The sequence below is a fragment of the Onychomys torridus genome, chromosome 2, assembly GCF_903995425.1.
Source record: "Onychomys torridus chromosome 2, mOncTor1.1, whole genome shotgun sequence".
In the NCBI taxonomy this organism is placed as follows: Eukaryota; Metazoa; Chordata; class Mammalia; order Rodentia; family Cricetidae; genus Onychomys; species Onychomys torridus.
This window is the reverse complement of record NC_050444.1, coordinates 160,547,966-160,570,632: the sequence shown is the minus strand read 5'-3', so window position 1 is coordinate 160,570,632 and position 22,667 is coordinate 160,547,966. Positions and strand designations below refer to the sequence as shown.

The 22,667-nt window shown below is 40.4% G+C and overlaps 1 protein-coding gene across 9 annotated transcripts in view; it reads left to right on the top strand.

Moving 5' to 3' along the window:
• Kif1b (kinesin family member 1B) overlaps positions 1 to 22,667 on the top strand; it is a 144,808-nt gene that overhangs the window by 69,070 nt on the left and 53,071 nt on the right. For all 9 annotated transcript variants that reach the window (XM_036179184.1, XM_036179180.1, XM_036179176.1 and 6 more), the window contains 6 exons: positions 491 to 570; positions 1,024 to 1,130; positions 2,122 to 2,205; positions 2,807 to 2,987; positions 3,117 to 3,189; positions 21,345 to 21,441. In XM_036179184.1, coding sequence (XP_036035077.1) covers positions 491 to 570; positions 1,024 to 1,130; positions 2,122 to 2,205; positions 2,807 to 2,987; positions 3,117 to 3,189; positions 21,345 to 21,441 — 622 coding nt within the window. The remainder of the gene's footprint in view (positions 1 to 490; positions 571 to 1,023; positions 1,131 to 2,121; positions 2,206 to 2,806; positions 2,988 to 3,116; positions 3,190 to 21,344; positions 21,442 to 22,667) is intronic.

Below are 22,667 nucleotides of genomic sequence, written 5' to 3'. Positions count from 1 at the left end.
ACTACGTAGTCCTGACTGGCCTGAAACTCTGTAGATCAGGCTAACCTTGAGAATTCCCCTGTCTCTTTCTTCAGAGTGCTAGGATTAAAGGTGTGTGACACCATGCCCAGCAGAACTCATGTTCTTTTTTTTTTTTTTTTTTTTTCCGAGACAGGGCTTGCACCTTTCCTGGAAATCACTCTGTAGCCCAGGCTGGCCTTGAACTCACAGAGATCACCTGCCTCTGCCTCCCAAGTGCTGGGTTTAAAGGTGTGTGCCACCACCGCCCGGAAGAACTCATGTTCTTAAACATGATGTGTTAGTCTAATTTGAGAAGGCCTATAGAGAATGCTTTTTTTTTTTTATTACAGAATTACACCTAGGATTTTCATTGATCCTTTCCCTTCAGGTGCTCTGTGCTCTGGGGAATCTGAGACGCTTTTAGGCTTCCTGTTGCTACAGCTCTCTCATGGTTTCTTGCCCCAAACTGATAATCTATGACCTTTTTCAGACTCCACATCTTGTTAACCTCAATGAAGACCCACTAATGTCGGAGTGTCTGCTTTATTATATCAAAGATGGCATTACAAGGTATATTTCCTTCTAGTTTGAGTCATTTAATGTTTTCTTCTAGATAATTGATAACTAAAGGGAAATGTCCAAAAGATTATAATAATTTGCTATTTCTCCTTTCTGGAATGATTATGATTTACCTTCTCTCCTCTTCCAAGTTGTAAGTGGAACTAGTTAGCACATAACTACCTCTAGAAGAACCTAAATAAAAATTACCCTATAATAACACAGATGAGTTCATTAGAGAATTTGGTTTGCCCTGTTTTGTTATGGTGTGTAAATTATATCAGTGTGCTGATCTTGTAAGAAGGTTCATCATACTTGATAATAGAATTTGTAGTTGAAAGTGTCTGATATAAAGTAGTTCATTTTTATATATATCAAAGGATGTTATCTGGGAGAAAGCAGTTCATTGTTTATGAGTACTTTTTGTGTCTGAATTTCCCTGGAAACGCTCTCCCTCGTGTTCAGGGTTGGCCAAGCAGATGCTGAGCGACGCCAGGACATAGTGCTGAGTGGGGCTCACATTAAAGAAGAGCACTGTGTCTTCCGGAGTGAGAGAAACAACTCTGGTGAAGGTGAGGCTTGTGTTTAACTTCTCAAGCCACTCTTTCCTCTGCGAATTCGAAGTCCTTCCGACTGGCCCATCTCTGTTAGTGGAGTCTTTTTGTCAATAAAACATTGACAAACGGAGAAACCTGGGATGTTTATAAATGCAAGGGCAGACACAGCTACTTAACATGAAAATAGCATGAACAAAAGGAGCCTTTGTTACTGCCAAGAGCTGAGCAGGATGCAGGCAATTAGGTTTGCTCTTGAATGTTAACTATTTAATAGAAAAGTAAGAAGAAAGTAACTATTCTAGATAATGGGCGAACTGAAAGATCTTTAATATTAGCCCAGTAGAATTCATGTTTATCTTTTTTTTTTAAAGATTTATTTATTTATTATGTATACAGAAGAGGGTGCCAGATGTCATTACAGATGGCTGTGAGCCACCATGTGACCATGTGGTTGCTGGGAATTGAACTCAGGACCTCTGGAAAAGCAGTCGGTGCTCTTAACCTCTGAGCCATCTCTCCAGTTCCTCATGTTTATCTTAAAGGGAAGAAAAAAATCAATCTTGTGAATCCCCACCACAGCCCAGTTCATTAACCGGACAGCAGCTGGCTAATGGCCTTTTTGTGCTGGAAGCTACCTTCTTCACTCTCCACCAAAATGTTAGCTTTTATTTGTGTATCATACTTAAGATTTCTGCTGTATCATATTTTGTCAGAATTAATATTTTCTGTCTTCTTTTAAGGCTTATGAAATTTAGTTAAATGTTTTTATTCAAGCCACAGCTCCCAATAGCTTCCTATACTGAAATTAGTTATGGTATCTTGAAACAAACAAACAAAAACAGCCAAACCCCACACAAACAAACCAAAAAACTGTTTAATAGACACTTTAGTCTTTTGGTTGGTTACAAGGGTCTATTCTAGTTACCGTGAGTCCTGACAGTGAACTACTTTTTAATGTTTGATTGCACTAATTTATGATAATAACATCAGTCTATATTCTTCCTAGTTATCGTGACTCTAGAGCCTTGTGAGCGTTCAGAGACATATGTGAATGGCAAGAGGGTGGCCCAGCCTGTCCAGCTGCGCTCAGGTGAGGCTGAGGGGTCTCAAGTCTTCAGCAATGTACATATGGCTTGTAGGGGAACTCAGACTTCGGCTCTTTATTTAAAGGCTAAAGTTATCCTAGAATTTTTTTAAAAAAACTACAAATCTTGCTTTTGTTGTTGTTTGCTTGTTGTTATTGTTGTTGTTGAAACAGGATCTCACTAAGTAGCCCTGGTTGGCCTGGAATTCACTGTATAGACCATGTTGACCTCACAGAGATTTTCCTGTCTATGCTTCCTGAGTGCTAGAATTAAATGGGTGGACCATCATACCCAGCCAAGTATCTATCTTCTTATATTACCAGAGTGAAATTATATTTTTTTGTGTGTGTGGGGGGGTAGGTTTTCAATGTGTAGCCTGGGATGGCCTCAAAGTTGTAAACCTTGGCCTCCTGAGTGCTAGGATTGTAGGCATACACCACCTTGCCTGGTAAGACATTTGAAAAACTAGGTCCTATTCATTAAAAATTGATTCCTTGGAACTGGGGCTGTAGCTGAGTGCTAACATTTGCTAACATATACAGGGCCCTGGATTTGACTCATAGCACTGCAAAACAAATGCTTAGACCTATTTCTGTTTTGTTCTAGGGAACCGTATTATTATGGGTAAAAACCACGTTTTTCGTTTCAATCACCCTGAACAAGCACGAGCTGAGCGGGAGAAGACTCCCTCTGCTGAGACCCCCTCTGAGCCTGTGGACTGGACATTTGCACAGAGAGAGCTTCTCGAAAAACAAGGAATTGATATGAAACAGGAGATGGAAAAAAGGTAATCCATTAGTGTTAGGCGATTAGTGTGATGCTTTGAAACGTGTAATAGCTTTTACAACAACAGCCTGGTGATTTCACAACTTACTCTTTTTTGGTATTTTGTTTCTGTTGTTTGTTTTGCTTCTAGGCTACAGGAAATGGAGATCCTATACAAAAAGGAGAAGGAGGAAGCTGATCTTCTTCTGGAGCAGCAGAGACTGGTAGGAGTCTGTCCTGAATTTGCAGCTATTGAGAAGGGCATTTGCTCTCACACCTGTTAGCAGGCTCTCATTGGTGCCACCCATTCACTGTCATTTCTTAATGAACTGTCATATATCTTCTGGCAATCTTAATCTGGGAAAACCTCTATAGAGGTACTATTTTGTACCTTTTATTTCTTAAAATTAGATCTTCTGTCACAGTCAAGAGCTTTTTGAAGAAATAATGAGAGCTTTTATGATACCTTTGCCCTTTGGTAGTGTTTTTGAGTATGTTCCAACAATGGTCTTTTGAATGATAATAACTGAATATTGATTTTGGTGGGAGTTTGCCTTGGTTTTGTTTCTGGCCACTTGATAGTACTAATTCTCTATTCTTAGGCTGACATGGGGATTGTTCTTGTGCTGGGCAGATGGTTTTTTTGTTTGTTTGTTTTGTTTTTTGTTTTTTAAGTTAAGCTGTGTCTAAAAGTGTGGCTGCACAATTGCATGTTTTAATCCTTTTCTGTTCCCCTGCATGGAATCTAAATTCTCAGTAAGGTTCTCAGTGGCTTTTGTGGTAATAGGGTAGTGGGGAGCTGCACACCCATCTCAGACAGAAGAGAGATGCTCCTGACTCTGGGTTGAGAGAGGTTTTGGATAAGCAGTTGGAAAGTCAGTTGACTATGCTAGATATAATGGGTTAGGATTTTATGATAATTGTTTTCCCAGGTTTTATAAAAATGTCTTATGAATAAATTCTTCTTAGTAGATTTTAATATTAAAGCCAGCCATAAAGCCCTGATAGTAAGAAGTTTCATAATGCTGGATGTTGTGGTACATGCCTTCAATCCCAGCATTTGGGAGGCCGAGGCAGGAGGATCTCTGAGTTCATAGCCAGCCTGGTCTTAGTGAATTCCAGGACTTCCAGAGCTACAACAAGGGGTCACTAATGAGAAATCAGGGAGAAGGATCCTGGATTCTTCCCTTAACATGAAATACAACATATAAGTTACAGCCTTATGCTACTACACTCTGTTCTGTTGGAGAACTATTGCATTGTGGTCCGTGAAAGCCAAAATATTAAGTAAAAGCAGCCTTTATCGGAGCACTTGGTTCTTGGCAGTGGGTTAAACCAGCTAATTTATTATCTTTAAAATTATAGTGAAGCCCTCAAAAATATGGATTGGAAGAATAAATTGTTTGGAACAAGATAATATCAATGTTACAGGGAAAGTGTCTCTAGTAACTTACTTGGCTTTGGCTTTAATGGTTAGGGCTTGAAAGGTTTGTGACACATGAAGGAGTCTTTTATCATAATTATGTAGTATAACCTAATAACATTCCTCTGATGGTCTGTGAGACATCAAAGAGGAAAGGTGTAATTAAGCACTATTTATTAACAGTAGTGTCTCGTATTTGAATGTATGTTGCTTTGTAATTTACAAAGAGCTTTAACATCTATCATTTTACTTGATCCTCGCACCAGCTCTGTTTGATAGATGTGTATGTAAATGAAATATATAGCATTGCCCTTAGTTTATAGTTAAGGCTGAAAACAATGTTGTTGTGCATGCATACATACATTTTAAAATTTTTCTTCAGTAGTGGCCTTACATACCTGCTAAATCTTGTATCTAAACCTTAAACTTGAGTCTTCTAACTTATGTCAGTGTCTCTCAATCACTGGGAATCCTTTTAAAATATAGGTAGTGATTGAGGTCTGTGCGTGGGATCTGCAATTCTGAGTTTCTCAGAAGGTCCCAGGTGATAATGGTGCCAGTGGCCTTGGGAACACACTTGAGTAAGTAGGCGTTAAATAATAACTGTCTGCTGCTCTCCATCGCCAAAAGTTGATGATCGTTTTATGCCTTGACATAAAAACCCTGATGGAGCCCAACACAGTGTTGTGCAACTGAAATCCAATTACTACAAGGCTGACACAAGAGGAACATGAGTTTACAGTAAAGTTTGCATAGTTCAGCAAGATACTGCCTACAAATAAATCACTGTAGTTCAGTGGGACAGGGATTACGTAACATACAAAGGCTCTGGGTTCAATCCTGAGGAAAGAAAGGAAGGCCAGGAGGAAAGGAGAAAGAAATACTAATAAAGATAAAGTAAATTGTCTTTAAGATATATTTAATGTTGTTTTTTGGGGGGCCAGCCATAGTCTGCAAGTAATGAGGTTCTGGCTGTCATTTGTTCTGTTTAAGCTTCCTAATAGCAAGGAAGTTGCTTTCCATTCAAGTCTTGCTGTCTTCTACTTAAGTGTCTTGACCTTGAGAGGAACTGATATCTAACACTTTCAGCCTAAAGATTTTTTACCAGTAACAATACTGGTGGAAAATGTGGTTTTTATGATTCTGTATTGGGCAACTAATGTGTGCCCTAGAAAGATTCAGAGGATATGAAGTAATTACTGTTTTCACTAAATATTTATTACTCATAAATTATTTTTGGATAACAGTTATCATCAAATATTTAGTACTATAATTTTTAACATAGTGGCATTAAAAATTGGAATTCAGAGTCCACAGTGGGTAAAGGTGCTTGCCATCAAACCTAGTGAGCTGAATTTCATCTCTGGAACCCACATGGTGGGAAGAGAAAACTGATTCCTGCCTTTCTTCTCTGATGTCCACACATGCTCCATGGCATGAGCAGCCTTTCAGATGCACACAATCCATGTACCTGCATTCATACATATACTTCTTAAGCTTCTAAAATTGGAATTCATGAATTTCTGTAATGCTAGCTCCCCAGATGCACTCACTCTTGTTTCTGAGCATTCCCTACAGTCAGTGCTCTTGTACACCTGTGTGTCTTTCATCCTTGCACTTTCCCACCTTTCCTGTCTCTTCTCTTTCTCATTTGCATATATTCACTGTGGACTTTTCAGCAGGCCAACTGTGCACTTGAAATATAATATATAATATAATTAATATATAATATGTAATGAAAGTAGATGAATCATTTAGTGACAAGGGAAAATTATGACTGCTTGATTTGAATTTTTTGAATTTATATAGACTATTTGTTTCATTTGTTGTCATTTCCTAAATTCAGTTTATCCCTAACCAGTTACAAAAGAAAAAAACTGATAGTTCTGTGGAAGATCAAAGGCAATTTGTATTGTGTAAAACTGAGCACGCCTTTAATCCCACGCCTTGGGAAGCAGGCAGGCTGATCTCTGTGAGTTCGAGGCCAGCCTGTCTTGAACACCCCCCAAAAAAACAACCCCCCAAAAACTGAGTTTGTCTATATATTTGTGGGAAAGCACTCAAGGCAGACATGCTTTTTACTCTTCTCTATTGCTGTCTTGAGGTTGGGAAGATGGTTCACTCAGTAAAGTACTGCTGCACCAGCATAAAGACCTGAGTTCAGACCCTAGCCTCGAGAGGGCCGAGACAGGTAGTTCTGTTCCTAAGGCTCATTGGCTGGCCAGCCAAGCTGAACTCATGAGCTCAGAGAATTTACCTTGGACCGTCACACATGTAAAACACACACACACACACACACAGACACACACACACAGACACACACACACAGACACACACACACATGATTAGCCCCTAGTTTTTCTAGTTTTCTCATTCGTGGTGCTGGGGATTGAGCCTGGGGCCTTGCCCATGTTAGGAAAGCACTCTGTCACTAAAATATACTGAAAACTCCCACCACTCTGCCTTTTTAAACTAAAGAGGAGAGGAGGAGCTGGGCAGTGGTGGCGCACATCTTTAATCCCAGCACTTGGGAGGCAGAGGCAGGCGGACCTCTGTGAGTTGGAGGCCAGCCTGGGCTACAGAACGAGTTCCAGGAAGGCTTCAAAGCTACACAGAGAAACCTTGTCTCAAAAAACCAAAAGGAAAAAAAAAGGAGAGGAGGGACAAGAGGACAGCATAATGAGTAAAACATTGGCTGTGCAAGCCTGAGACTTCTGTGTGGGGATCCCCGCACACATGTAAAACAGGCATGGAGGCATGCGTCTATCTAAACTGGGTGAGGAGAGCCAGGTGGATTGTGGGGGTCTCATAGCCACCCAGTTTAGTCCCAATGGTCTCATTGAGCACCAGGCATGCGTGTGGTACGTGGACATATGTGAAACTGTGTTGTAAAGCCAGTTCACTATTTTAAGCCTAAGTTTAATTTTTCCCTTGCTTTTGGAAAGAAATAACGCTGCAGTTGAGATAACTGAAGAGACAGGTGGAGTGCATCCGTTTTCATATGCAGACTCCATTCTTTGTGTTTATTGGCAGCATTGTCACTTAAAGGTGATAGTCCCCAAGTAGATGTCAGTCACATGGGTGCTCTAAGTAGAAAACATGAATTGTTTTGTCTGCAGAATTTTTGTTGGTTAGTTTTTGTTGGGGGACAATCTTATCCTAAGCCCAGGTTGTCCTGGAACTTGTAGCCATCATCCAGTCTCGACTCCCATGTGCTGAGTGTAAGCTCCCAAGCCTAGCTTCTGAAATACTCTGTTGTACTAGAGTTGTAGAGTGCTTGCCCAGCATGTGCAAAGCCCAAGCATCCTCTCCCAAGGAAACAGGTTTAAAATACACTATTACTTAGGAATCTTAAAGTTATCTTTAATGAAAGACTGTACCTAACTTAGTTAATTTTTATTCTGGTAATTTCTCAAAATTTTAGAGGGAGGTTATTATTGGTTTCATTGTGTAAAAAAAAAATAATAACCGGTTATTTTTTTTTTAAATGCTTTGTTCTCAGAGTAACAAACCTTAATGTACAAACAAAATGCATTAATTTACTATGCAAAAGAAAATGGCAAGTCTAGTATCTGCTTCTAGAAAGACCGGTTTCAAAATCCTCCCACCCAACAGGAAGGGAATTTGGTTGATAAGAACCTTATATGTTCTGCAAAACGAAGTTCTTAGCACTTCTAACATCATCTCTGTTCGCTTCTTTCTCTACTTTCTATCTGACTTTTGTCTAGGGTTGCTCATTTAGTAAAGCTAAACCAAACTTGGCATCCTGCAGTTTTACTAACCTTTGTTAATCTGCCTGCTCATCACATCTTTGTGTGGCATCCGTGCTCACTCTTGGGGAAGAGATTCTGGAAGAAGCAACAGCAATAACCAAGGCAAATGTGGGGAAGTGGCTGCATGTTGTTAGCATGTGTGGGGCGTGGGCTTCCCCTGTTTTCTGGGCATGGCGGAAGGCTTATCTCACACTAGTTCCTATGACTAGACTGAGAGAATATCAGCCCTCCAAGAAGTATGGTCTATTTACCTCAGAAAGTGGGGATTTGGATCAGGACTACACACATTTATATTAATAGTAATCCACATATGCCTAAGTCTTAGTAGACTTCCCCGTCTGTCTAGGTTTGGGTTTTGGTTTTGTTTTTTTTTTTTTTTTGTTTTGTTTTTTTTTAATTTGATTTCTAGTATTTTGTTTTGTTTTTTAAATTTGGTTAAGGCATTTTGCTTGCTTTTTCTTCAGTTTGATTTTCCTTTTTTACATTTTAATTTTGGTTATTTGGGGGCCATTTTTTTATTTTGTTTTTCCAAAGGACGCGGATTCTGATAGCGGCGACGATTCTGACAAGAGGTCCTGTGAAGAGAGCTGGAAACTGATTACTTCTCTGAGAGAAAAGCTACCTCCCAGCAAGTTACAAACCATTGTTAAAAAGTGCGGCCTTCCCAGCAGTGGAAAGAAACGAGAACCAATTAAAATGTATCAAATCCCTCAAAGAAGGCGCCTGAGTAAAGATTCCAAGTGGGTCACCATCTCAGATCTTAAAATTCAGGCTGTTAAAGAGATTTGCTATGAAGTTGCCCTCAATGACTTTAGGCACAGTCGGCAGGAGATCGAAGCCTTGGCCATTGTTAAGATGAAAGAGCTTTGTGCCATGTATGGGAAGAAAGACCCCAATGAGCGAGACTCTTGGAGGGCAGTGGCCAGGGATGTCTGGGACACTGTTGGAGTAGGGGATGAGAAGATCGAAGATATGATGGCCACTGGGAAAGGTGGAACAGATGTAGATGACCTCAAGGTTCACATAGACAAGCTGGAAGATATTTTGCAAGAAGTCAAAAAGCAAAATAATATGAAAGATGAAGAGATCAAAGTCTTAAGAAATAAAATGCTCAAAATGGAGAAAGTCTTGCCATTGATTGGATCTCAGGAACAGAAAAACCAAGGAAATCACAAAACAAAAGAGTCCCTTGGTGCTGGTGCTAGCAGCATTTCTGATAATGATGTCAGTAAAGGAGAAAGTGGAGAACTTGGCAAAGAAGAACGTGTTTCCCAGCTGATGAATGGTGATCCAGCTTTTAGACGTGGACGTCTACGTTGGATGAGGCAAGAGCAAATTCGTTTTAAGAACCTGCAACAGCAGGAGATAACAAAGCAGCTACGTCGGCAGAATGTACCCCACAGGTTTATCCCTCCTGAGAACCGGAAGCCCCGCTTTCCCTTTAAGAGCAATCCTAAACACAGAAATTCTTGGAGTCCTGGGACACATATTATTATAACAGAAGATGAGGTTATTGAGCTGAGAATTCCAAAAGATGAAGAAGGAAGAAAAGGATATAAAGAAGAAAACCAAGAAAAAGTTGGTAGAGCGGCTTCTAAAGATCCCCAGTCAGCATGGGGCTCCCAGGGTATAAGAAGTCAAGATCATATCCAAGTTAGCAAACAGCATATTAACAATCAACAACCACCACCTCAGCTACGTTGGAGAAGCAATTCTCTCAATAATGGCCAACCGAAAAATTTGCGCTGCCAGGCAACTGCCTCCTCGGAGTCATTAAACTCCCACAGTGGTCACCCCACCGCTGATCTGCAAACTTTCCAGGCCAAGCGTCATATTCACCAACACCGTCAGTCTTACTGTAATTATAACACTGGAGGTCAGTTAGAGGGCGGTACAGCCAATTGCTGTCAAAAGCAGACTGACAGGCCCAACCACTGTAGCCAGTTTGTGACACCTCCAAGGATGAGGAGACAGTTCTCAGCACCCAATCTCAAAGCTGGTCGAGAAACCACAGTATAAGTAAATTACTGGACAAACTTGAAATTGTAGCAAAGCAAACAGGCAGTGTTAATGTTAGCTTATGAATTGTGTTGGTGCATCATGATTTTAATGTTGTGTTCCTACAAATACTAACTGGTTTTTATTGTTAAAATGTACAACACTGGTAAACATTGACACCACTCTTTTGCTTGTGTATTATCAGTTGGCAGGTTCTAAAACTTGGTATAAAACATCTAGGCTCTATATTTTTTTGATGCTTTCCTCCATGGTGCCTAGATTATCAATGCACTTACGCTGGTTTGTCTTGTTTTGGTGTAAGTTTTGTTATTTTTTTTATAGTACTTAGAAATTGATTTGACATCCCAAAAGACCTGCCACTTAGTTTATGCAAACAAACACTCAAAAGAGGAACTTGATATATAGAATAAGTGCCTCTTATTCCCTATAAACATTAGAAATTGGCTTAAAAATAGCATGCAACTGTGTAGACACAGCTTTAGATTACACCTTGATGTCTGTTCTTTTCATTAAATATAGTTGGCACTTTTACAAGCTCAGACCCAAGATCTTCAGACATATTTTGTCCTACACAGTCTTGCATCTTAGACATCATCATCTTACTCTATATTTTTAAGGAACAGATTCAGTATCTTTTTTTTTGCCCTCCAAGACAGGGCTTCTGTGTGTAGCCCTGGCTGTCCTGGGGAGTGATTGCTCTGTAGCCCAGGCTGTCCTCAAACTCACAGAGATACACCTGCCTCTGCCTCCCTCCCATGTGCTGGGATTAAAGGCGTGCACCCCCACTGCTAGACCCTGACTCAGTAATTTTCGTCTATCAGAATTTATACAAAACTTGTCATAACTCTAAAATCTTTAAATTGGCATTCTCTGGGTTTCTATTTGATTTGCATTTTGAAGTTCACTATCTCACACATAGAATGAACTATATTTGCTAAAACTATGCCAACAGAAATATCAACAAAACTTTTGTGTGCTTTGAGCAATGTGTATATGTTTCTAAGAAGATCATCTGGTTTGAGAAGGAGATGGGACATGGGAGGGAGGCTGATACTCACCTCTTCATTGCCTTGTTCCACTAGCTGATGAGATGATAAAACTTAACTGTGGCTAAGTAACCTGTTCTTTGGTCAACAGTAGTAATACTCACAGATACTCAAGCAAGGAAAGATAAGTCTTGATGAACAGTCACTATCAATACCTCACTTCACCATGTTGTGGCTGCATTTGCCTCGATGGAGAACTCTCTTTAAATAAAAAAAGAAAGAAAAAGAAAAGGTGGATGTTAATGGAAGAAAAGAATGGCTTTCTATAAACATCTTGATCTCTTGCACTTGTCAGAAGCTTTCCTAAGAGTCAGCATGAAGAGCTAGAGATCACCAGACTAGACAGTGTTGAAGACTCCTAAGTCACACCCAGTCATCTGCCAAGTGCCCGTCTCCCCATGGTGTGGGGACTTGCAGCCACTCTTGGCACTGTGGCACTCAAGGAGGCCTGCCTTCTGGACTGGGATTATGTATTGATGCGATTTTTTTTGTTTTTGTTTTTTTGTTTGTTTTGGTTGTGTGTGAGTGCTGTGCTTTAGTAGAGCACATTAGTTTTCATTGTAGTGGGCTTTTTTTCCACCCCCTCTCTTCTAAGAAAATGTCTTAATGCACAGAAAGTTGCTTCCAACTTTTTTTTCCTAAAAAAAGAAATTTGGGGAGATGTTTTTGTTTTCATAGCTAGAACAGTTCTAGTCTTCAGTGGAAGTTTGTATGGCAGATTCAACTTGGATGAATGTACTTGCTATGTACTTCCTTGAGATGACAATCTGTGCCATTTGGTTTGAATGTACTCTTGGTGGGCTACTTCAAGTCAGTCACTTTAATGCATCTGTGTTTTTCTTTTCAAACATAATTATACTGACTTTGAATTATACTCTCAAGAATTTCATTTTTTAAAATTAAAAGTACTAATTACTTAGGTTCCAACTCTACCAAAAAAAAAACTTGAAATAACATATTTCTGATTCATGTAGTTTGACTTTCAGCTATAGATAAAATACTCCCTTTAATACTAAATACTTCAGCGAGTTAACTTCCTGCTGTTGATGTTGGAATGAAGAGTTCTATAACATTATCATGTATAGATGTGGGTGCTGGTATGCCCACAAGGATAGTCCAAAGAATTAGCTTTGTTCTTCACCTGCTAATCTAAGTATCCTCATATTACTGATCAGAATTCTTAAAAAAGCCCTTAATTTTCTAGGTGACCGGGAAAGAAATGAACCTAAGGTCCGACTGCTAGCGATGCCCTTTCATGCATCTCAGAGTACTTACCTTAGAAAACTGTCCGCACAAAATGGCTTGATTGAGTCACTGAACAGTATATAGCACCATCATGCTTTTATGGGCCCTTGTTGCTTTGTTAAGACAGAGTTCTCATTGATTTGCCCATGGTGGCTTCAAACTTGCAGTCCTCCTCCTGCCTCAGCTCCCCCGGTTGCAGGAGTTAGAGGTATGTGTCACCAGGCTCAGTTTTTTTTTTTTTTTTTTTTTTTATGGTGGTATCTTTCTCTCAGCTTAAATTAAACAAGACCAAAGAGAAATTACCTTCAATAAAGTATTATTTTATTGTGAAAATATTCCTAGGTGTTGTCATCGTGAAATGGGGAAAAGTGTTTATGCTTGGGAAATTATATAATGATCTGGCATTACTGAGACTGAATTTTCCAGACCAGAATGTAACTCTCTGGACAGTTAGGAAATCTGGTTAATAAATTTAAACCAAAGGGCCTTTCCTTTATTCTTGCTTCTGATTCTTTTAGTACAGCAAGTTGTTTATTACATTGAAGTGACTTGAAGTGACCTTTTGTGCTTTAGGTATAAGATACTGAAAACAAAGCACTGGCTTTGCCACACCAATGCCTGAATTTGTAAATGCTATCAGATTACAGGAAGTTACACAGGCAGCTGCTGTACCTGGTGCCTATTGGTCCTTTGTTGACTTGCCTTAATGGTTTCCACAGAAGCCTGAGAGGAGGGGAAGCTTCCTGTGGTCTGTGCACCTTGATGAAGGAGGCTTAGGTGCAGTGCAAAGCAAGCATGTGTTCTGTATTGTTACAGACAAATTCATTACAAACAATTCGCATAACTAGTTGATATCATCTTCCCCAGATTTTAAAATCTGCTCTAGGTAAACTTAGTTTGGTCCACTTTAGGTTGTGAAATGTGTTGTTTTTCTTATTATTACTGTAAAAAGAAGTTGTGAATCTTCTTGTTGGTGAACTGTGGTTTTCTTCTCAATTTCTTAAAACAGTGCTTGAAGATTGAGTGTAAGACCTGCCTTTCAGAAAGGAAGAGTTAGTTTGTAATGTAAGAAAATAAAGTCCTCATTAAATAAAAGTTGAAATGCTCTTTGAAGTGTGATTTATCTCTATGTGGAAGAGGGAAGTGAAACAAGGCTGTGCTAATTAATCAGTCTATTCCTGACCCGTATTTACTGCCTTGTCATCTGAAGATATTGTATGCCAAACATCTTTTTTAAAATATTTCTCTCCCCTTTAACCTCTGCTTTTCTCCACTCAGATTATTGTTAGTTTGCTAAAGATGAAATAGAACAAAGCAGAATTTTTATTTTTGTTTTTCTTTAATGGGCCATTGGTCTTGTTAAAAATTTGGATGTAGTCAAGGGCAGGAGAGATAGCTCAGCAGCTAAGAGCATTGGCTGTTCTTCCAGAGGATTTGAGTTCATTTCCTAGCACCCACATCAAAGCTCACAACAGTCTGTAGCAAAAGTTCCAGTGGATCTGACAGAGATGCAGGCCAAACACCAATGCACATAAGAAAAAAAAAAAAACAATTTCAAAAAAAAGGTTTTAAAAGAATTTGGACCTAGCAGATTTTTCAAATTGGAAAATAATACAGTGTGTGTCACAAATTAGAATACAACATATGCTGGCTAGGTGGCGGTGGCACACGCCTTTAATCCCAGCACTCTGGAGGCAGAGCCAGGTGGATCTCTGTGAGTTCCAGGCTAGCCTGGTCTACAGAGTGAGATCCAGAGAAATCTTGTCTAGAAAAACAAAACAAAAATACAACATATGCAACTGATATGCATGAGTTCTTTTTTTTTTTTTTTTAAAGATTTATTTATTATGTATATAGAAGAGGGCACCAGATCTCATTATAGATGGTTGTGAGCCACCATGTGGTTGCTGGGAATTGAACTCCGGACCTCTGGAAGGCAGCCAGTGCTCTTGACCTCTGAGCCATCTCTCCAGCCCCAATGCATGAGTTCCTAGTATGAAATATTGTGCTTTATGAGAGATGCAAACCTTGACTTGTTCTGTACCAGAGCTCATATCTTTCCCTTCTGCTCTTGGAGAAATTAGTGGAGTTTCCAAGACCACTCACTAGTGTCCTAGGACACAGAAGTGATTCCAGTGCAGTATATATGCAGTAATGGTTGTGTGGGGAGAGTCACATCCAGAGACTAATGGGAGATGAAGTTTGTGGAGGAAGAAAGCTTTAAGCCAAGGGCAAGTCCTACAGTATAACTGAGAATTTTCCAAAATAAAAAGAACAAGGGAAGCCGGGCAGTGGTGGCGCACACCTTTAATCCCAGCACTCGGTAGGCAGAGGCAGGAGGATCTCTGTGAGTTCGAGGCCAGCCTGGTTTACATAGTGAGTTCCAGGAAAGGTGCAAAGCTACACAGAGAAACTCTGTCTCAAAAAACCAAATAAAGAGAGAGAGAGAGAGAGAGAGAGAGAGAGAGAGAGAGAGAGAGAAAGGAAAGAAAAGAAAAGAAAAGAACAAAGGAGGAAAGGAGGAAAGGATCAGAGTGGAAGAGACCAGGTCAGGATTGGGTCAATTACTTGGGATGGCCAGAAAGCCATATCTGTTGTGGTGGGCCAAAGACAAAGAAGGCCACTGGAGATAACGAGCTGGACCAGACTGTAGTGTGAGAAACTACTAACCCAGTGTCACATGGAGATTCCTTTATTAGGTCCACCTTGTTAGAAAGCTCAATGTGGTCACAATATAGAACAGTGATTCTCAACCTGTAGGGTCAAATGGCCTTTTCACAGGGGTTGCATATGAGATATCCTGAATATCAGATGTGTACATTATGATTCACAACAGTAACAAAATACACTTATGAAATAGCAACAAAGTAATTTTATGGTTGGAGGTAGGGTTCACCACAGTGTGCGGAACTGGATTAAAGGGTCACATTAGGGAGGTTGAGAAAGACTGATATATAGAGGTAGATTGTAGGCAGGCAAATTCAGAACCATATGGGCAGCTGGGAGTTGCTGCTTGATTCAGGTGAGGAGGAGTGCTTCTCTAGCAGTGCCACGAGGGAGGTGAAGAGTGAGAGAAGACAGGACTATTTTGATAGTAGAAACAATGTCGTAGGCTGGACATGGGGGCTCACTCCTGTCATCTCAACACTGAGGAAACTGACACAGGGAGATCTACTAGACCTGTCTCTCAAAAAAAGGGGGAGGGGGGAGTTGTAGAAGGCTGGCAAGAATGACTCTGTGGTTAAGAGCACTTCTTGTTCTTGCAGAAGACCCAGGTTCAAATCCCAATATCTGCATGGTAGCTCACAACCATCCATCCATAACTCCAATTCCAGTTCCAGGAAGCCAACAGACATTCATATACATAAAGTAAATAAGTCTAAAAAAGTTTTTTAACTGTTGCTTTAAAGAAATTGTTGGGCCCCTAGGGAGCACACATACATCTGAGATTGTTTTCCTCCTAATGAGGAGCACATTTAAATGTTGACAAGGTGTCAGGTGTCACCTGGATATGGATATCCCCCTTTCTCTGATTGCTTGCTGATTAAATCTTGTCATTTGAAGTCAAGTTTCTGATAGTTAAAAACTGCCTATCCATAAACTCAGGTTAGTGACTTTGATTTTGTCTAAATTGTCATCTTAGAGATACCAAACTGTCACCATCGCTTCTCACCTAGTAGCCTGACTTGTGTCATGCATTGCCATGCAGTAACCAGAGTGGTCATCTTGATCCAAGTCACTTCCTCTCACTGACCTCCATGGACTTCTCATTGTACTTCCAACCCTGAATTGTAGTGTTGTTGACAAGGTTTTACATATTGTAGCTGTTTGCCCACCTCTGATTTTGTGTCTTGACAGTATCACAGTGCAAATAGCTCTGGCCTTTTATTCTTCCTCAGTTACACGTCCTCATGACAGAAACTTGTTTCCTATCATGCTTATCTCTTCCAAATCTCTGCTTCTGTGCCATTCTTCCTACCCCAGCCCACCCTAGTCAGGCATGGTGGCACACACTTAATCCTAGCACTCAGGAGGCAGAGGTAGACTGATCTCAGTGAGTTCAAGGTCAGCCTGGGCTACATAGTGAGTTCCAGGACAGCCAGAGTTACATAGTGAGACCCTGTCTCAAAAGAGATAAATGATTTTTTTGAGAATTACAACCTGTGGTTATCCTGTCTCCACACTTGCTTGGTTCTTCCGTGCAAATGTCAGCTAATAGACTATGGACCTTATCTGTTGTGTGCATTTCCCAGCCATCTGTATACACAGGACTCAGAGCAGTTGTTCTCAAGTACAGAGTCACAGTATCCTAGAGGTCTTGTGAGAACATAGGTTGATGGGTCCACCTTCAGAATTAATGATTGACTAGGGCTGGCACTGAGACTTGATCATTTGCATCCAGAGTACCTAGGTGATGTCTGATCCCTTAAGCAAGCACCTTTGAAATCCATAACTGTTGAGGTAGAGCTGGGATTGGAAATAATTTTCCTGTAAACAGCCAGAGAGTAACACTTTAAAATTGGTGTTGGGGATGAAACCAGATGGGGCTTTGTATGTGCTGGGCAAGTGTTCTACCACTGGAGTATACTCCTAGTCTTTACTAGTGCTTTAAACTTGGTTGACTATGTGGTTAGGTGTCTGGATCTAGACAATAGGCCATAATGTGCTGGTCCTTGATCTAAAAGACAGTGATTTTTTTTTTTTTAAGCTGAGGATCGAACCCAGGGCCTTGCGCTTGCTAGGCAAGCGCTCTACCACTGAGCTAAATCCCCAACCCAAGACAGTAATTTTTGAGAAAAATGTAGGATTCTGTAAAAGGTCATAAGAGGTGCTTCTAGGAAGGAAAACAACCTCTCCTGTCTCGTGGCTGATGTCAGTTTTGTTTCTCTTTCCCTACCACCTACCTAAAAGTATTCCTTTTCTTCTCCCTGGTAGTCCTTCATCTATCTTCTACCTTTATATTCTTCAGAATACTTCTCTCTACCAAAGTTAGAGTGTGTACCATGTTTACTGGTTACCACCTCTTCACCCCTCACATATGGGACCTTTTTCTTACTAACCTCTATATCTGTAGCATCAGGGACTTAGTAGGAACACAGAATATATTTGTCTAGAGGTTGGAGAGATGGCGTAGAGATTAAGAGAGCTTGAATGCTATTATAGAGGACTGGAGTTGGGTTTCTAGCACCCATGTCAGACAGCTCACAATCGCCTGTAACTCTAGCTAGTGCCACCATCTGGCCTCTGGGGCCCACTGTGCGCGCGTGCGCGCGCGCACGCGCACACACACACACACACACACACACACACACACACACCTTGTGATACACTAATATCCTTGGGAGCTCATAAACAGCCAGGTTTGGGAAAGGGCTCATTTTAAAAAGTGGTTCTGCTATTTGAACTGCCAAATTCTGATCAAAATTTAATTGGAGGTTGGTTTTTTCCCTCCCTGAGTGTGATGAGAGATCTTTTATTCCCACTGAAGCCTGGCGAGAGCTTCTAGAGAAAGCTATCCTCACACCTTAGCTGGCAGAATCTAGACTTTGTCCTGGTTGGTAGTTTGACCAACTTACAGACTTAATCTTTAAGAATTCCCCAAGATGAGGGCTGGAGAGAAGGCTCAGTGGTAAAGAGCATTGGCTGCTGGCTGCTCTTCCAGAGGTCCTGAGTTAATTCCCAGCAACCACATGGTGGCTCCCATCCATCTGTAATGAGATCTGGCGCCCTCTTCTGGCTTGCAGGCATACATGCAGGCAGAACACTGTATATCTGATATATAAATCTTTAAAAGAATTCCCCAAGATGAAATGTTGATGGTTTTTCTACCTGGTGATTTTTAGATGAAACAGCAGGCATTTCTCTTTTTGCTGGAAGAATCCCATATTATAAGCAGGTTGTAAGGGGAAAATACTTAATGGCCACCCAATGCACATTTCAAGACTACAGTGAAGCTGAAAAATGGTACAATGAACTTTATTTTTTTAAAGATTTATTCTTTTTTTTTTGAGCTGAGGATCGAACCCAGGGCCTAGAGCTCTACCACTGAGCTAAATCCTCAACCCTTCATTTTTTATTTATGTGTATGCGATGTGCCTTCATTAGTTTATGTGCACCTTGGTTCCTGCCAAAGCCAGAAGGCATTGAATCTCCTGGAGCTGGAGTTACAAGGTGGTTTTGAGCCACCTGATGTGGTTGCTAGGAATTGAACCTAGGTGCTCTGAAAGAGAGCACGTGCTCTTAACCCCTGAACCATCTCATCAGCCCTTATTATACATCTTTCTGATTAGTTTGGAGGTTGGAGACATCATGATAGTTGGCTCCTAAATGATTCTGTGTTTATATCTCCTAAAATCAAGGCTTTCCTATTAATATGATTATCCTCCAAGAAATTTAATGCCAGCTCTACATCATGTAATATACATCCACTTAAAAAAAAAAATCTCTTTTTAGCCAGGTGTGGTGGTACATGTCTTTAACCCCAGCACTTGGGATGCAGAAGCAGGCAGATATCTCTGAGTTTGTGGCCAGCCTGGTCTACAAATCAAGTTCCAGGACAGCCAGTGCTGTTACATAGAGAAACCCAGACTCAGAAAAACAAATCAAAAAATTTTTTTTCTTATTTATTTTAAAAATACAAATTTTAGAAGAATATGTGTTATAGACAAGTGGTGGTGGCTCATGCCTTTAATCCCAGCACTTGGGAGGCAGAGGCAGGCAGATCTCTGTGAGTTCGAGGCCAGCCTGGTCTATAAAACAAATTTCAGGACAGCCAGGGCTACCCAGAGAAACCCTGTCTTGAAAAACCAAAAATACAAAGAACGAAAAAAAGAAAGATGTGTGTTTTAAGCTGAGATTCAGTCAACATTTATACATTGAATTGGTTATGACTTGTTAAAAATCTTTTTCTTATGGGCTGGTAAGATGGCTCAGCAGGTAGAGACAGCTAATGACAAATGCCAAGCCTGCTGACTGAGTTCCATCATGGTAAAAGGAGAGGACCGATTCCTAAAAACTATCATTTCACCACCTCACTGTAGCACATGTATGTGCGCACACACACACACACACACACACACACACACACACACACACACACTATAAGAAATAAGTAAATAGGGCTGGAGAGATGGCTCAGTGGTTAAGAGCACTGACTTCTTTTCCAGAGGTCCTGAGTTCAACTCCCAGCAACTACCTGGTGGCTTACAACCATCTGTAATGAGATTTGGTGCCCTCTTCTGGCCTGCAGGCATTCCTGCAGATACAATACTGTATACATAGTAAATCTTAGAGAGAGAGAGAGAGAGAGAGAGAGAGAGAGAGAGAGAGAGAGAGAGTGAGAGAGAGAGAGAGAAACAGGAAACAGAAGCAAATGAATTAATAAAATTTTAAAATTAAAAAAAATGGATACAGCAATAAAGAAGGTACCTTTAGCTTCTACATACATGTGAACACCTGAACGCACACACAGAAACATGGATGTGCATACATACTCACCAAGGAGTGCCATTTGATTAGTATAATTACATTTAAGAGACCTTTTCAATATTTTTCTGTTGATACTTCTCCAGCTGTTTAGTACGAAGATAATATACTAAGATTTTCTTTGGTTGGTTGGTTTGGTTTTGGTTTTTCGAGACAGGGTTTCTCTGTGTAGCTTTGTGCCTTTCCTGGAACCCACTATGTAGCCCAGGCTGGCCTCGAACTCACAGAGATCTGCCTACCTCTGCCTCCTGAGTGCTGGGATTAAAGGTGTGCACCACCACTGCCCGGCTATATATAATCGCATATATATATATATATGTGTGTGTGTGTGTGTGTATGTATGTATGTATGTGTGTGTGTGTGTGTGTATATATATATATACACACACACACACACACATACATATACACACACACTAAGATTTTTTAAAGATAAGGAAATTATTGTTTAGAAAAGACTTAGCTTTCTGAAGTTATAAGACTAATACGACCAGTTATTAGAACCAAAACTCAGCCCCCCGTTTAATAATTAATAATAATAAATCTTAGTTTAAAAAAATAACAGGAGGGGTTGGGAGTTTAAAAAAAGAACAGGAGGGGTTGGGAGTTTAAAAAAAGAACAGGAGGGATTGGGGATTTAGCTCAGTGGTAGAGCGCTTGCCTAGCAAGCGCAAGGCCCTGGGTTTGGTCCTCAGCTCTGGGGAAAAAAAAGGAATGTTTTCCCCATCATTCAATAAACATTGGCCCCTTTGAGATAATACTACTTGTACTGAAAATACATGGAGCAGGGCTGTAGAGAGCATGTTAAGAGCATGTACTGCTCGTGAAGAGGATGTGAAATCAGTTCCCAGCACCCACACCAGCTGACAACTCACAACTTCTTGTAACTCTGGCTCCTTGGGATCCAACACCCTATTCTGACTTTTTCTGGCTCCTGCACTCACACATGCACAATCCCACACATAGGCACATAATTTTAAAAATTATAATAAATCCTTAAATGAGAAAAGAGAATACATGTAATAGGTGGAGAAATAGGAGATAAATCTGATTTGTATTGTACTCATTTTTAATTCATATGGTAGTATATATTTAAAATAAAATTTCTCTTGATAACAACTGTTTCAGTTCAGTAGTACTGTGGGGTTTTAATTTTCAGCCACAAGGTGCTTCAAAATCTATAGTCTTAATTATCTTCCCATTTGAATAGTTAGAAGATTGGGACCTCAGGAGGTACTGGTGACTTTAATTTTCTTTCTGTGGAACTCTTGATGTTTAAGATACTATCCCCACCCCCTTGGTGTGTTTGTCCTTTGCTGTTTGTTCCATCTTTTCCTTTCCTTCTTATTTCCTCCCTTCTCTACATTTATCTCCTTTCTTTTCATTCAGGACTATGAGAGTAAGTTGCAGGCCTTGCAGAAGCAGGTTGAGACTCGTTCTCTGGCTGCAGAAACAACTGAAGAGGAAGAGGAGGAGGAGGAGGAAGGTGAGAGCTCGGGCCTGAAACTTTGCCTTTTGTCTTTTTTGACCAGTATTATCAAGTCAGTCCTTTAGCCTACCCTAAAGCAGGGTTCCTCAGATTTGCCTTCTATGTGTTGACCTTGTGCTGAGCCTGCTACAAGATGTCCAGTGCTGCAGCACTAGGCTGAGTTCTGGAGGTGGCGAGGACTAACAGTGTTCATACAACTTGTCAGGTTTCTAGGGCTGAAACCTACATATAGTCTTTTGGGAACTTCACATAGACCGACTCTCAACACTGCATGTTTGAACTTCCTGGGTCAGTCTCATGTAAATATAGAGCTTAATCATTGCTTACATAGTTTGTTCAATTTTCTAGTTCCCACCAGAGATTCCTTGCTGAGGATCTTGGAATGCAGTTGGTATACTCAAAGCCATTGCTGGTAGATTGGTTTCATTATGACAAAATCTTGCCAGGTAGCCATGTGGCATTGACTGGCCAGATACTGTTGTAGACTGGCCTTGAACTAAAATCCTGCCACCGCATCCCAAATTTGCTGACATTATAGGCATGAGCCACTAAGGCTGGCTTATTCCTGTCAGATGGCTGATTGTATTGTCTAATCATACTTGCCTATCTTAATTTTCCAGAACTTCTTAGCTGATTTGGGGCCTTTTGTTGTTAGTTATTTTTGAGTTATACAATATAGTGTACAGTATAGTAAAGAAAGACTAGGGACTTAAAAATTGTACCTACACAGTAGAATTATATTTTTAAAAAAGGGAAAGGAAAAGGGGGCTGACAAGATGGCTCATCAGGTAAGGTTGCTTTTTGCCAAGCCTGGTATGCTAAGTTTGATCTCTGGAACCCACATTGTTAAAGCAGAAAGCTGACTCTTAGAAGTTGTTTTTGTTTGTTTGGTTTTCAAAACAGGGTTTCTCTGTGTAGCCCTGGCTGCCCTCGAACTCAGAGATCCACCTGCTGCTGCCTTCTGATTGCTGAGATAAAGGTGTGCGCTATCACTGCCTGATGACACTTACAAGTTGTATTTGAGCCTCTACAGGCAGCTATGGCACATGCTCCCTCCTCCAATAAATAAGTAACTACAATGGAGAGTTTACAATAAACAAATGTAACAAATGTATTTTTTGAATAAGAGAGATGTGTGTGATCCCAACACTTGGAAGGTTGAACAGAAGGATGAGGAGTTCAAGGCCAGTCTTGAGTACTTAGCAGATTTGAAGCCAACCTGG